Raw genomic sequence first — 14,556 nt, forward strand, 5'->3', positions numbered from 1 at the left:
TATAACAGAGAGCATCACAAAAGGTATTTATTTCTATTATGGATTTTATCTTCTCCACTAGCCCTCCACTCACATACCCTGAGCCATTTTGGAGATGAGTCAGAACACTTGAAATTTTGGAAGAGTGATCATGTAAGTTTTCAGAACAAGACCTCAAGTATTTAACCAAGCTTCTTTTGGGGAAAAACTATCCCATGATTTCTTGAAGTATATAAATTTTGATAAGATTTCTCTCTTCTTGGGTAGTTGGAGGATTGGAAATTGAGATAATGGCAAATCAGTTTCAAATTTAACTATGAAGCAGCTCCCTCTGTTTCATAATAAAGAAGAAAAGCAGGAATTATATGCAACTCAACAAATATGATGGAAATGCAAGTTGAAATACAGGGGAAAAAATTGTTAAGGACTCTACACTGATCAACCACCATTAAGAGACTTATAAATTTTCAATTTTTATCCATATTACATAACCAGAACAGTACAGACCATGTTTGAAGACAAGAATTTATAATGAATGAAATATTTCAAGAATCAAAGTAAAGCTGTGGAAGAGTGAAACTCCCAAACCTTTTTGGTTAAATATGTCAACTCCATTTTATCGAGATAAATTACTCTCTCCAGATAAGTCCATCAAGATCTCTTTTGGACAAAAGGCGAAAGCTCTTTTTAGGTCACCTCTAAAGAAGGTTGACATTTTCGTGTGAGTGCTATTTTATTGTGATGCTATAAGCTAGCCACTTCCATCTCTACTTAAATCACCACAGTCCACCACCTTTAAAGACCACTAAATCAAAACAAACTGAAACCATGCCAGCAGTTAATTCACACACCCTAAAACAAGATGAACATGTAACAGCAGAATACACGTTGTGATTATGCCGCAGTGGAATCTCCTCCGTGCATGACTGAAGGAGGCGTAATTGTGATGAAGTCCTGGTGCTATCCCAGAGCATCCTACCCCTCAGGCTCTTCAGTGGGGCTAGGACAGCGCGTTTACACAGGGTCAGAGCAGGGTTGATATTTCTCGCCGTCAGGAAGAAGAAGTCAAGTACTCGATTGGTTTTGTAGGAGAACCCAAAGCAACCCCAGTAGGGAAACAGCCTCACCGCCCCCTCCTTCCCCCAGCCCAGGGGAGCTCCGGCGGGTCACTCGGGGGCCGCCTCGCAGCGGGTTCACGGCCTGAAACCGAGACAGTCGCTCCCAGCCCCACACGGGGCAAACCCCAACTCGCCGCAATAGCCACCGCCGCCCACGTTCCGGAGACGGCAGGGCGAGCAGACGCTGCTCCTCCGGCACTCGCAGGGAGGCGGATCTCCTGGCTCCGCAGAGCGAGCAGCCGGGAACCCCAGCGCTGGCCGAGGCGAGGGGACGATCCGGCCCGGCCCGGCCCCCGGGAGAGGCAGGCAAGGAGAAGCGAGAGGGGGCGGCTCGCGGCTGGAAGCCGGAAGGGAGCGCGTGTCCCTGTCACTCCACCCCGGCCCGGCGCCCCCGGGCTCTCCCCTCGGGGGTCCCCGTAGCCTGCGGAGAGCGCTTAGGCCCGGCGGCAGGGTACGTCCCCACCCCGGCTAGACCGGCTGAGCGGGGCTGGGGTCTCGCCCGCCCCTCACCTTGGAAGCGTTGGCCGGGGGGCCGGAGTGCGAACATCGGCTTCCAGTGCAGCCCGGCCCGCAGCCGCCGCCGCCTCGGAGCTCCTCGCCCGGCCTGTCCCGCTGCCTTGCCCCCAAGCTCGCCGCGCTTCTCCGGCCCCAGGCAACCGGGCCACGTCCCTCCGAGAGCCCGGCGCGCAGGCGCACACTCTCCGCCCAGGCCGCCGTCAGCGAGCCACCGGCGGCCGCGAGGACACTTCCCTCCCTGCGCAGCAGAGCGCCCCCGCGGGGCTCCGCGTCCCCCGATACAGAGCCGGGGGCGGCCGATGGCGGGAGCCGAGCCCCACGCCTGGGGCTGGGGTCAGCACCCCCTGCAGGAGAGGTCGGCTGGCTCTCCCCTGAAATGGAAAAGGGCCTGGCGCCCCCTAAGGTCAGGAAGATTGAGCCCTGGGGAGGACCAGGAGGACAAGGGGGCTGAGACTTATAGAATATCAGGGTTGGAAGAGACCTGAGGTGGTCATCTAGTCCAACCCCCTGCTCAAAGCAGGACCAATCCCCAACTAAATTATCCCAGCCAGGGATTTGTCAAGCTGGGCCTTAAAAACCTCTAAGGAAGGCGATTCCACCACCTTCCTAGGTAACCCATTCCAGTACTTGACAGCAGGGTCTGCAGGGCTCCCTTTGTGGAGTCCTCTCAGGGCAGCAGCCACTGCCCCAGGCCCATCTCCCACCCATGACCATCCTGTTGGATGGCAGAGGTTGGAAGAAGGGCACTGGCTCCAACTCAGTGGCGAAAAGGGAGGAGAATTTCACAAGAGTGTGGTTCATGTTGAATATTCCCTGATTTGCCCTGATTTCAATGCCAGTTCTCTGATTTTGTTAAGTAGTGGCTGTTCTAAGCTTAGTGAAACCAGCTATCATTTGAAAAAGAACAGGAGTACTTGTGGCACCTTAGAGACTAACAAATTTATTAGAGCATAAGCTTTTGTGGGCTACAACCCACTTCTTCGGATGCATATAGAGTGAAACATATATTGAGGAGAAATATATACACACATACAGAGAGCATGAAGAGGTGGGAGTTGTCTTACCAACTCTGAGAGGCCAATTAAGTAAGAGAAAAAAACTTTTGAAGTGATAATCAAGGTGGCCTCTCAGAGTTGGTAAGACAACTCCCACCTGTTCATGCTCTCTGTATGTGTGTATATATTTCTCCTCAATATATGTTTCACTCTATATGCATCCGAAGAAGTGGGTTGTAGCCCACAAAAGCTTATGCTCTAATAAATTTGTTAGTCTCTAAGGTGCCACAAGTACTCCTGTTCTTTTTGAGGATACAGACTAACACGGCTGCTACCCTGAAACCAGCTATCATTTGGTTTAGACACAGTCTAGGAGCAGCCCTTGTTTGAATCCACCAGCCACCCATCCACTAACAGCATTTGAGTGGTTATTGCCATCACTGTACACCCCAAAAAGGCTGTTCCCTACCCCCTAGGTGGACCTCAAATAGTAGTTGATGCCTTTACCATTTCTAAAACTTCTACTGGAATCATGCCAGAAACCACAGCAATTGCAAAAGGTAGCTGCCACATTTCTCCTTATATAAAAGGCAGTATTATCCTGTTTGTCACACTTAGCATGTAGGCTCATTTGCCTAGTATATTTAATGCAATATATAACAATGCCTTTATTTTAGGATAGTACCCAAAGGCCTCATTCAACATTGGAGCCTATTTGTATTTAGCATAACAAGCTCAGAGGCCCTTGGTTTTAAGCAGTGTACAAAAAACCAAGGGACAGTCTCTGCCCCAATTCTACTAGTGAAGGAGTCCCTTCAAATTGTGCTAGGCTAGGAAATAAAATGAAAGCTTTCTGTATTTGTAGCAACTTCTAATACAAAGCACCACATGAAGCACCGTAAGCATTAAGGATGACCCTAGTTGGTCTAAGTATGTTCAGAGTCGGACAGAATAGTTTGAAGAACAGCAGCTAAAGGAAATATGCAGTTTAGTTTTAACTACAAAAGGAGTGTATACATTAATCAAAGCCAGACCCTTAAAAAGGCAAAGGAATTGCTTTAAAAAAAAAAAAAAAAAAAAAAAAGTCCCCACTGTAAGATCATACTCTAGGTTGCTGCTATGACTTTCTATGCCACAAAGAATATCACAGCTGTGATTACAGCAAAGACAGAAGTAGAGGTATTGAATAAGAATAAAAGAGTAATTTATTGCACTAAGGATCCCCAGAAATGGACCAGGGCCCTGTAGTGCCAAGCCCTCTAGAAACACACACCAAAAAGATAGTTCCTGTTCTAAAGGGTTTACAGTGTAAGCAATAATTACATTATTCAAACAGGTTTCCCTCTAGATATAGGCAAGGCATTTCCATGAAGGATTTGTGCACTTCTTTGTTCCACACAACATAAAATGGATTTTAAAAGTGTTTTCCTTCAAACACAGAAACTGAAGGTTTGATGGTGGTAAGCTGCAAAGAGAAGAATTCAAATATAAACCCTTTCTAATTATAAGGCATTGCCTTCAGGAAGCATTTTTTTATTACAAAATGAAACATCTTTGTTTTTACCTGCTTGAAACCATAGCCCCTAGGGATAGTAGTCATCTTGGCAGTAAACATTTTAGATGGAGAGAAACTGAGAAAAGGGATTTGGCCTGAATTTATAGCTGACTCAGGGGGGTGTGGCAAGTGACTCCACCTAGATCTACCCATGCAACTCCCTTCTGTTCTATTCATAATGGGGATGTAGGTAATATTAAGACACTTTAGATGTAAAAAGGCTCTATCTGAAGAAAAGAGGGGAAGTTAAGTTATTTATGTCTTGTGTAATGTTGGTTGGGATATTTTTAACTATAGATATTTATATTAAAATGTAAGACCCTTGTGAGAATTCTTATTGGATAACAAGCATTTATTTAGACAGGCATACTATAAGAAAAGAAACGAGTACTTTGCTATGAATGGTTTCTTCCTGGGAAAAGGAAAATAGGGTGGAATTTTGAACCCTCTAAAGTTCTAACCCAGACATGGTTAAACTATTTCTGGAATTAGCAAAACATAGAGGCGTAATGCTGCCTACTTGATTTAAGAAAATGTTGTGATTTTGAGAGTCACTTATTTCTTTATTTTTCCTTTCATTAATTGAGTAATTGTTACAGCAAACACCAAGATAACTTCAGATTTAGATTATTTTGTTTTTATTTGTTTTGTGTATTGTGATTGATGTTTACAGATTGGCTTGGGAAGTTTGTATTTAATGAAAGTGTGTGTTTGGAAAAAAAAAATATATATATATATATATATATATTCAATTATCATTAAATATGCAGTAATAACTCCATAGTAAAGGATGAGTTGAGTTTTGCCCTTAAAGCAGGGATTCAGCCTCTCTGAGTGGAAAAATAAAGCCTACCTTCCCAAAAATTACAGCAATTACTCTTTGAGTGCAAGATGAATTTTCTCAGAATTAACAAATGAAGCTGTTTAATTAGTTTAGGAATTAAGAATTAGTCCTTAAAGAAATTTAGCACTCAGTGTTAGACCTTTTATGTGCCCCTAATGACTGCAATAAGTGTACAACACAGACTCTTCAAACTTACCAGATAGTTAAAACTCGCAGAACTCCTGTGTGTAAACTATTTTTGAATAATTTATTTTAGGATTAAAAGACGGTTACTCACCGTTGTAACTGTTGTTCTTCGAGATGTGTTGCTCATATCCATTCCATTAGGTGTGCGCGCGCCGCGTGCACGATCGTCGGAAGATTTTTACCCTAGCAACACCGGCGGGTCGGCTGCGGAGCCCCCTAGAGTGGCGCCTTCATGGCGCTGAATATATACCCCAGCCGACCCGGCGCCCCCTCAGTTCCTTCTTGCCGGCTACTCCGACAGTGGGGACGGAGGGCGGGTTTGGAATGGATATGAGCAACACATCTCGAAGAACAACAGTTACAACGGTGAGTAACCGTCTTTTCTTCTTCGAGTGCTTGCTCATATCCATTCCATTAGGTGACTCCCAAGCCCAACTTAGGTGGTGGGGTCGGAGTGAGACATTGCTGTGTGCAAAACCGCTGATCCAAAGGCAGCATCGTCCCTGGACTGCTGCACTAGAGCATAGTGTTCTGTAAACGTGTGGACTGACGACCAAACCGCAGCTCTACAAATGTCCTGGATCGGAACTTGCGCCAGGAAAGCCGTCGAGGACGCTTGGGCCCTCGTGGAGTGAGCGGTGAGGTGCGGTGCTGAGACACCTGCCAGGTCGTAGCAAGTCCGGATGCAAGACGTAATCCAGGAGGATAGGCGTTGTGATGAGACCGGTGAGCCTTTCATTCGGTCGGCCACTGCAACGAAGAGTTGCGTCGTCTTTCTAAAGGGCCTTGTGCGGTCAATGTAGAAGGCCAGGGCCCTGCGTACGTCCAGGGAATGCAAACGTTGATCCTGGCGAGACGCATGTGGTTTAGGGTGAAAGACCGGGAGAAATATATCCTGGTTGATATGAAATGGAGAAACCACCTTAGGGAGAAAGGCAGGATGTGGGCGAAGCTGCACTTTATCCTTATGAAAAACTGTGTAAGGGGGCTCGGATGTAAGCGCCCTGAGTTCAGAAACGCGCCTTGCTGAGGTGATGGCTACGAGGAAGGCTGTCTTCCAGGACAGGTACAGAAGTGAACAGGTGGCCAGTGGCTCAAATGGAGGACCTGTGAGCTTGGAGAGAACCAGGTTGAGGTCCCACGTCGGAACGGGCTGACGTTGTTGTGGGTACATCCGGTCTAAGCCCTTGAGGAATCTAACGACCATCGGGTTAGAGAATACCGAGGACGCGAGTTCCCCTGGATGGAAGGCCGATATAGCGGCCAGGTGAACTCTAATTGAAGATATCGCCAACCCTTGCTGTTTTAGGGAGAGGAGATATTCCAAAATAAGAGGAATAGGTGCGTGCAATGGGGACGTGGCTCGTTGTTCGCACCAACAGGAGAACCGCTTCCACTTGGCCAAGTATGTGGTCCGTGTTGAGGGCTTCCTACTGCTCAGCAGAATCTGTTGGACAGAGTGTGAACACTGTTGCTCTGCCTGGGTGAACCATGGAGCAGCCACGCCGTGAGGTGGAGTGATTGCAGGTCGGGGTGACGCAGCCGGCCGTGGTTCTGCGTGATGAGATCCGGATACAACGGAAGCGGGATCGGTGTCTGAACCGAGAGTTCCAACAGCGTGGTGTACCAATGTTGTCTCGGCCACGCTGGAGCGACCAGAATTACCTGTGCCTGGTCTCTGCGCAATTTGAGCAGTACCTTGTGGACCAGAGGAAACGGAGGGAAGGCATAAAACAGGTGGTCCTTCCAGGGAAGGAGAAACGCATCCGATAGGGAGCCTGGGGCTCGACCTTGCAGGGAGCAGAACACGTGGCACTTCCTGTTGTCTCGAGATGCAAACAGGTCTATCTGGGGAAACCCCCACTTCTGGAAGACGGAATGTATGATGTCCGGACGGATAGACCACTCGTGCGTTTGAAAGGACCTGCTGAGTCGGTCCGCTAAAGTGTTCTGGACTCCAGGGAGGAACGATGCCGTGAGATGGATTGAGTGGGCGATGCAGAAGTCCCACAGGCGAATGGCCTCTTGGCATAGAATTGACGAACGTGCTCCTCCTTGCTTGTTGATGTAAAACATGGCCGTGGTGTTGTCGGTGAGAACTAACACACAGCGGCCCCGTAGGAGATTGAGAAATGCCTGGCACGCCAGGCGCACCGCCATCAGTTCCCGAACATTGATGTGTAGGGCTAGCTGAGGTGCAGTCCACAGGCCCTGGGTATGGTGCTCGTTGAGATGGGCGCCCCAACCCAGAGATGAAGCGTCTGTGACCAGGTGCAGAGAGGGTTGTGGGGCGTGAAACGGCATCCCCTCGCAAACCACATTGTGATCTAGCCACCATGTGAGGGAGGTCAGGACCGAGTTCGGGATTGTGACCACCATATTCAGGCTGTCCCGATGTGGGCGGTATATTGATGACACCCAGGTCTGGAGTGGGCGAAGCCGAAGTCTGGCATGCCTGGTTACGTACGTGCAGGAAGCCATGTGACCCAGGAGGGTAAGGCACGACCTCACCGTGGTAGTTGGGAAGGCCTTGAGTCCTTGGATGAGGCTCGTGATGGTGCAAAAGCGATTGTCTGGCAGGATGGCTTGTGCGCGTCTGGAGTCTAGAACCGCACCGATGAATTCTATTCTCTGGGTAGGTTCTAGAGTGGATTTGTCCTTGTTGAGTAGGATACCCAACTTGTTGAATGTGCGCACTATTATGTGGACGTGATCGCGAACTTGTTCCTTGGTGCGACCGCGTACCAGCCAGTCGTCTAGGTACGGGAACACCTGTATCCCTTGCCGACGAAGGTACGCTGCCACGACAGCCATACATTTCGTGAAGACCCGTGGGGCCGAAGATAGGCCGAAGGGAAGGACTGCAAATTGGTAGTGCACCCTGTTTACCACGAATCGGAGGAAGCGTCTGTGAGGCGGGTAAATAGCAATGTGAAAGTATGCGTCTTTCATGTCGAGGGCGGCAAACCAGTCTCCAGGATCGAGGGAAGGGATAATGGCCCCCAGAGAGACCATGCGGAACTTCAACTTTACTACGAATTTGTTGAGTCCGCGCAAGTCCAAGATGGGTCGCAGACCTCCTTTGGACTTGGGGATGAGGAAGTAACGGGAATAGAATCCCCTGCCCCTTAAATCCACCGGAACCTCCTCTATGGCCCCCATGGCGAGGAGCGTAGAGACTTCCTGTATAAGAAGTTGCTCGTGAGAAGGGTCCCTGAAGAGGGACGGGGAAGGGGGGGAGGAGGGGGGAAATGAAGAAAACTGGATAGCGTATCCCCTCTCCACCGTGCGGAGGACCCAACGGTCCGAAGTTATAAGGGACCAAGCACGGTGGAAGTGGGAGAGGCGATCCCGAAAAGAGGGGGCTGGATCCTGGGGGATGACTGGGGCGCCGTCCTCGACCGCACCTTCAAAAGTTCTGCCTGGGGCCTGAAGGTGGTCTAGGTGGCCCCTGGTTCTGGCCAGGTTGAGGGCCGGTCCACCTTCTTCTACCACCTCGCCCTCGCCTCCGGGCCGAGTCCTGTCTCTGACGAGGCGGGGGGGGGTAGAAGCGCTGAGGCTGCGGCCTAAACGGCCTGCGCTGGGGGCCCACAACATGCATCCCCAGGGAGCGCATGATTGTTCTCGAGTCCTTGAGGCTCTGCAGGCGGGAGTCCGTCTTATCCGAGAACAATCCATGACCCTCAAAAGGCAGATCTTGTAGGGTTTGCTGCAGCTCCGGAGGCAAACCCGAAACCTGAAGCCAGGAGATCCTGCGCATAGCGATACCCGAAGCCAGGGTCCGCGCCGCTGAGTCTGCAATGTCCAAGGAGGCCTGCAAGGAGGTCCGAGCCACCTTCTTGCCCTCCTCTACCATGGCTCCAAACTCTTCCCTGGACTCTTGGGGAATCAACTCCTTAAACTTCCCCATAGAGTTCCAGGAGTTGAAATTGTAGCGGCTCAGTAGCGCCTGTTGGTTCGCCGCTCTAAGTTGTAGCCCTCCGGCTGAGTAAACCTTACGGCCAAACAGATCGAGCCGCTTAGCCTCTTTTGATTTAGGCGCTGCAGCCTGCTGGCCGTGGCGTTCTCGTGCATTCACTGATTCCACCACCAGTGAACACGGTTGGGGGTGGGTATACAAGTACCCATAGTCCTTAGAGGGGACAAAGTATTTTCTTTCCACCCCTCTCGCTGTGGGTGGAATGGAGGCAGGAGTTTGCCATATCGTATCCGCATTCGATTGTATCGTGCGGATCAGAGGTAACGCCACCCTCGATGGGGCATCTGCTCCAAGGATGTTCACGATCGGGTCGTGCACCTCCACTATCTCCTCCGCCTGCAGGTCCATATTACGGGCCATCCTACGCAGGAGATCCTGGTGAGCCCGAAGATCTATCGGAGGGGGACCCGTACATGAAGTGCCCGCCACTGCCTCGTCCGGAGAGGAGGAAGAGGATGCCTCCGGTGGTACCGGATCCAAGGGGGGGTCCCGCTCCCCTTGCTCTTGGGCCGGGGCATCACCTGCACTTGGGTCCCTGGTGTCGGGTGGCGTGGACACCGAAGCCTCCATGCCTCCTGGCGGAGGCCGAGAGATGGTGGATTCTGGGGCCCTTCTGACCGAGTGACCCGAGCGAGAGGTCGATGGTATTGGAGCCCCTTGTTCTTGGTGGTACGCCCACGGGGTCCAAAACGACCAGTGAGATGGTCCATGAGAGTGGTCCTCTGCCATCTCTTGCCAGTGGCCAAAATTTTGTTCCTCGGCGTGCCCTTGAGGGGGGTATGCCGATCTCGACAGGTCCTCCGAGGAACGAGACACCGATCTAGACGGCCATGGCGGTGCCGAGAGAGATGAAACCATCCCCGTGGGCTGCGGTGCCGCACGGTGCCGGTCCGGAGATGATCTATCTCTGTGCGGTGCCGGCGATCGGTGCCGGGACCGCGACCGGTGCCGATGACCTCGTCGGTGCCGGGAGTCGGATCTGGACCTCGACGAGGACCTGGAGTATGCCCGGTGCCGGGAGCGGCCCCTCGACGTCGAGCGTCGATCGTAGCGGTGCCGAGAACTACGTCTGGATGTCGAACGGTGCCGACGATCATATCGGTGCCGAGACGTAGAGCGGCGCCGCGAAGAAGATCTTGGCCGCGAGTACGACCGGTGCCGAGACGGTATTCGGTGCCGGGACTGCGAGCGGCGTGGGGACCTGCTTCGGGACCTGGATCGGTGCCGAGGTTCCAGCCCTTGTGATGGCGGGCGCATCAATGCAGGTTTCCCCCTCGACTGGACCGTGCGAGTCAACGGTGCAGTCGGTGCCGGTGGTTGAGGCGGTGCCGGCTCCGTGAGAGCTATTAAGTCTCTCGCCGCCGCGAAGGTCTCTGGAGTCGACGGGAGGCACTGTATCACCGCCGGCCTGGGGGGAGACGCTATCTGCACCGGACTCAACGGCCTCGGCGCCGGAGTCGACGGTGCCGGAGGCACCTGTTTTCGTTGCTCCACCGGTGGACGCGGCTCTACCCCCGGCACTGGGGGAGCTGGCGTCTTCGGCACTGATGTCCCCGTCTTATGGGCTTTTTTATGCCCTGGGGATAAGGACCGGCGCCGAGGCACTTGCTGTGTCTGCGGTGCCGACGAGGTCCGGTGCCGGGGAGGCTTGTCTGACGCCACTCGCGTGGTCGTCGCAGCCGGTGCCGCCGGGGCACTGCGCACCGAGGTGCTAGGTGCCGGGGCCTTGCTCGTGGAAGGAGTGTCCGGGCTAAGAGCCGCCTCCATCAGAAGTTGCCTGAGCCGAAAGTCCCGCTCCTTCTTGGTTCTCGGACGGAAGGCCTTACAGATTTTACACTTGTCTGTCTGGTGTGACTCTCCCAGGCACTTCAGACAGGATTCGTGCGGGTCGCTCGTGGGCATAGGTTTAGCGCAGGAGGCGCACAGCTTGAAGCCGGGAGCGTTGGGCATGAGCCCGGCCCCGCGGCCGGGGGAGAAAGGGGGGAGACGACCCCCTTAATCCCCTGGACTATTTAGAACAACTTTAAAACTAATTTACAACAAACTCTAGGACTATAACTATAACTACAACTATGATACAACAAGATAAGCTAGGGAAAGTGGAGAACAGCTAAGCAGCGCTCCACAGTTCCAACGACCGTCAGGGGCGGTAAGAAGGAACTGAGGGGGCGCCGGGTCGGCTGGGGTATATATTCAGCGCCATGAAGGCGCCACTCTAGGGGGCTCCACAGCCGACCCGCCGGTGTTGCTAGGGTAAAAATCTTCCGACGATCGTGCACGCGGCGCGCACACACCTAATGGAATGGATATGAGCAAGCACTCGAAGAAGAATGGTTATTTTCCCCACTGTTATTCATAACAAAAAGTATCTCTATCAGCAAAGGCTGACAAATATAATGTAATCTATACAGCATTTTAGAAATAAATGGGGGAGAGGACTTCTGCTTGCAGTTATTTGTATTGTTAATTTACCATCACCAAAGAACTCCTATGACCTATCCAGTAGTTTAAGAAACACATTTGGATTAACTGACAGTTCTTCATGCCTGGAGAAGTAGGTACAAATCCTGTTTTGAAGACTGTTGTATAGTAATGTGCCTAAATGTATTTTTAGATACACAGGTACAGTTCCAATTTATGTCTATTAGCGCAGGAGCCATTCTGATAGATCAGGTGGAAATTAAGCACTCATTAAAGTTATTTTTATGTAAACAATACTTTAAAAAGTCTAAAATGACATTAAAATTATAATAGAAACCATTAAATGCCAAGACATTTTAAGGGTCTAATACTTTAAACAGCTCACCCTGGACAGATCTCCGTATCCATGCACAGCAGCTTGCAGAATTGGTGTTTATGATGTTTTTGTCATTTATAACCCCAGCCAGATCTGGGCTTCATTGTTCCAGGAGTCTTAGAGCTCATAAGAGAGAGTCCCTTACAACAGAAGCTCCCAATCCTGCAATTACTTGGGTGCTTAACTTTACATGTAGTACTTGCATGCATGAAGTTAAGCATATGAATAACTGTTTAAAGGATCAGGGTCTTGATTAAGGCTGGAACTGCTTTATCTCCTTTTTTCATTGCATGTTATATCCTGGTGCAGTAATTTGAGGATACATGGATAATTAAAAACCTAAAATATTTACTATGCTTGTCTGTTGTAGTAGAGTAAACCTAAGGGGGTGGGTCAAAGTGGGAGGGGACAGCATTTTAAATCCATTTTTGCCTAAGGTCTCAATTAAAAAAAACAAGTTTACATTTATGGCCTGTCAAGCTCGGAAGAATCTTTTTTTCAGCTAAACAAACTTCTGTACTTCCCTTCCAGCTTGCTCTGAATGTGAGGCTGCTGAGGTTCAACTACCTCAATAATCCATTAATCTCATTGTCACACACGGGAGTAAAACTCAACCTTAGCCTGACATACCAGCCTCACACAGAATAGGAAAATGAAGATCCCTTCCCATAACGCCTTGATATGAAAATTATTGGGAATTTCCTGGGGAGCAAACCCTTCAGTCCTTTGTACATCTGTACTGGCCCTGGTGTTTGCTCCAGCTGAATGCTGCTCTGTGGTCCAGAGTTGCAGCTGCCACACTCAGTTTATCGACACAGAGCTGAATTAGGCCACTCATAGTATTGCTGGCTGTTTGAACTTCCAGTCTGTATGTGCTAGTGCACATAGTTCAATCAGACCTTCGACAAGATCCCATTATTGTTAAGTCTTTTTGGAGAACTGCAACAGATGAAACCAACCTACTACATCTCCAGTTGGCTGGTACCCGAGTCTCAGACAGAGAACGACACCTTGGGCCAGCTCAAAGGTCTATGTACTCGTATTCAGGGAAGGAATCCTCCTGCAATGGTCCAGGATTTAATGCTATGGCTGATCTCTCAACACCCCCTTGCTATGGCAGTTCATGTACTCTTGGACAAGAGGGCTACTGGCCCTTTCCCATGCACGGATGATTAGCACTGCCAGGGAGCTGAAATTTATGTCCTTGCAGAGTGGAAACATTGCTGGAAAAGAGGCTAATGCACCAAGTAAATTCAGGAGTCTGGAGCAACGTCACAGTCAATAACTCATGTGGTGGAACTAGTGCTCCAACATCTGGAGGGCAGTCTACAATGCCTAGCCTCCCTTGATACATAGGGCATCCACTGCTTACCGAAACTGAACATCGAGATCTGATGTCTGCATATATATATGAGAGAGAGAGAGTCATGCCGAACTGTACTAAATTGAGTGTTATTCATAAAACTGATCAGGGCTGCCCAGGGGGGGGGGCAAGTGGGGCAATTTGCCCCAGGTCCCATAGGGGCCCCCACGAGAATATAGTATTCTATAGTATTGCAACTTTTTTTTATGAAAGGGGCCCCTGAAATTGCTTTGCCCCAGGCCCCCTGAATCCTCTGGGCAGCCCTGAAACTGACACTAGAGACTAGGTTGAAACTCCCAAATTAAGGGCCCCATTCTGGTCTGAGGTATACAGGTGAAAGTCTCACTGAAGTCATTGACTAGGATAGAAGTCAACCTTATTTACTAGGATGCAATCTAAAACTGCTAATCTTCTTACCTGTGGACTGATTCCACTGTGAGCATAATCTGTTTACAGAGGACACACTTTTGTATTTTGATGAGGGAGCACCCAGAGGATTAGCCATTACAGGGATCTTATGGTCATACCCCGACCTGTCCCCTGCAGAAGCGTTGCCTCAGGTAGGATCCTCTCAAAGGCATCTAGGGCATATGCTAATGTACTTGTCCAATGCGAGAATCTTCAATCCCTTCCCTTCCGGGAACATGTGATTGTATGAACTTCAGGCTCCTGTATAAGGGGATGTAGGCAGTGGCAGAATTTTCATCAAACCACCGAAATCCCGGCCCTTTTGAAGATGATAGCAAAACTCCCATTGACTTTGTTAGGGTCAGGATTTCACCTTCTGTCTTCTGTGAACACTACTGCGAAATTACTGTTACATGTTTTCTTTTTATATAAAACAGGGTAGGTGAGAATTTAAAATGCTCTCTCATGTGCACAAGTAAATAGTGGAGAAGCTGCAGCCACCAGCTGCAGTGCATCAGCACAAACAGCTGGACTGCAACTCACTTGGCTTCAGCAACTCCTGTATCCCAACAGAGCTATTAAATTAAGAGGGCTCCCCTTTTCTCTAAGCTCAGAGCACCTCCAGACCTCATAAGTTTTGCAACCTTCCTCGGGCCAGGGTGGATACTGCAGTCATTCTGGAACCCCCACCAGCTTCATCCTCCTACTTCCCAGCTTCATCTGCTTCCCCAAGTCCCATAATATGACCCCTACTCCCAGACCCAGCTTCGTCTCCTTGCTGACTTTATAACATCTGCATTGGATCTGTGGTTTCTG

The 14,556-nt window shown here is 50.1% G+C and overlaps 1 protein-coding gene across 15 annotated transcripts in view; it reads right to left on the minus strand.

Annotated features, from left to right (window-relative positions):
* EVI5 (ecotropic viral integration site 5) overlaps positions 1 to 4,248 on the minus strand; it is a 128,689-nt gene extending 124,441 nt beyond the window's left edge. For 6 of the 15 annotated variants that reach the window (XM_065555553.1, XM_065555550.1, XM_065555545.1 and 3 more), the window contains exon 1: positions 4,173 to 4,248. In XM_065555553.1, coding sequence (XP_065411625.1) covers positions 4,173 to 4,223 — 51 coding nt within the window. In that variant the 5' untranslated portion in view covers positions 4,224 to 4,248. Of the gene's footprint in view, positions 1 to 1,607; positions 1,748 to 4,172 lie in introns of those variants that run through there. The other 9 variants (XM_065555549.1, XM_065555544.1, XM_005298136.4 and 6 more) reach the window with 6 other exon arrangements.
* Between the last annotated feature and the right edge of the window lie 10,308 nt (positions 4,249 to 14,556).

This window comes from Chrysemys picta, chromosome 8 (assembly GCF_011386835.1).
Source record: "Chrysemys picta bellii isolate R12L10 chromosome 8, ASM1138683v2, whole genome shotgun sequence".
In the NCBI taxonomy this organism is placed as follows: domain Eukaryota; kingdom Metazoa; phylum Chordata; order Testudines; family Emydidae; genus Chrysemys; species Chrysemys picta.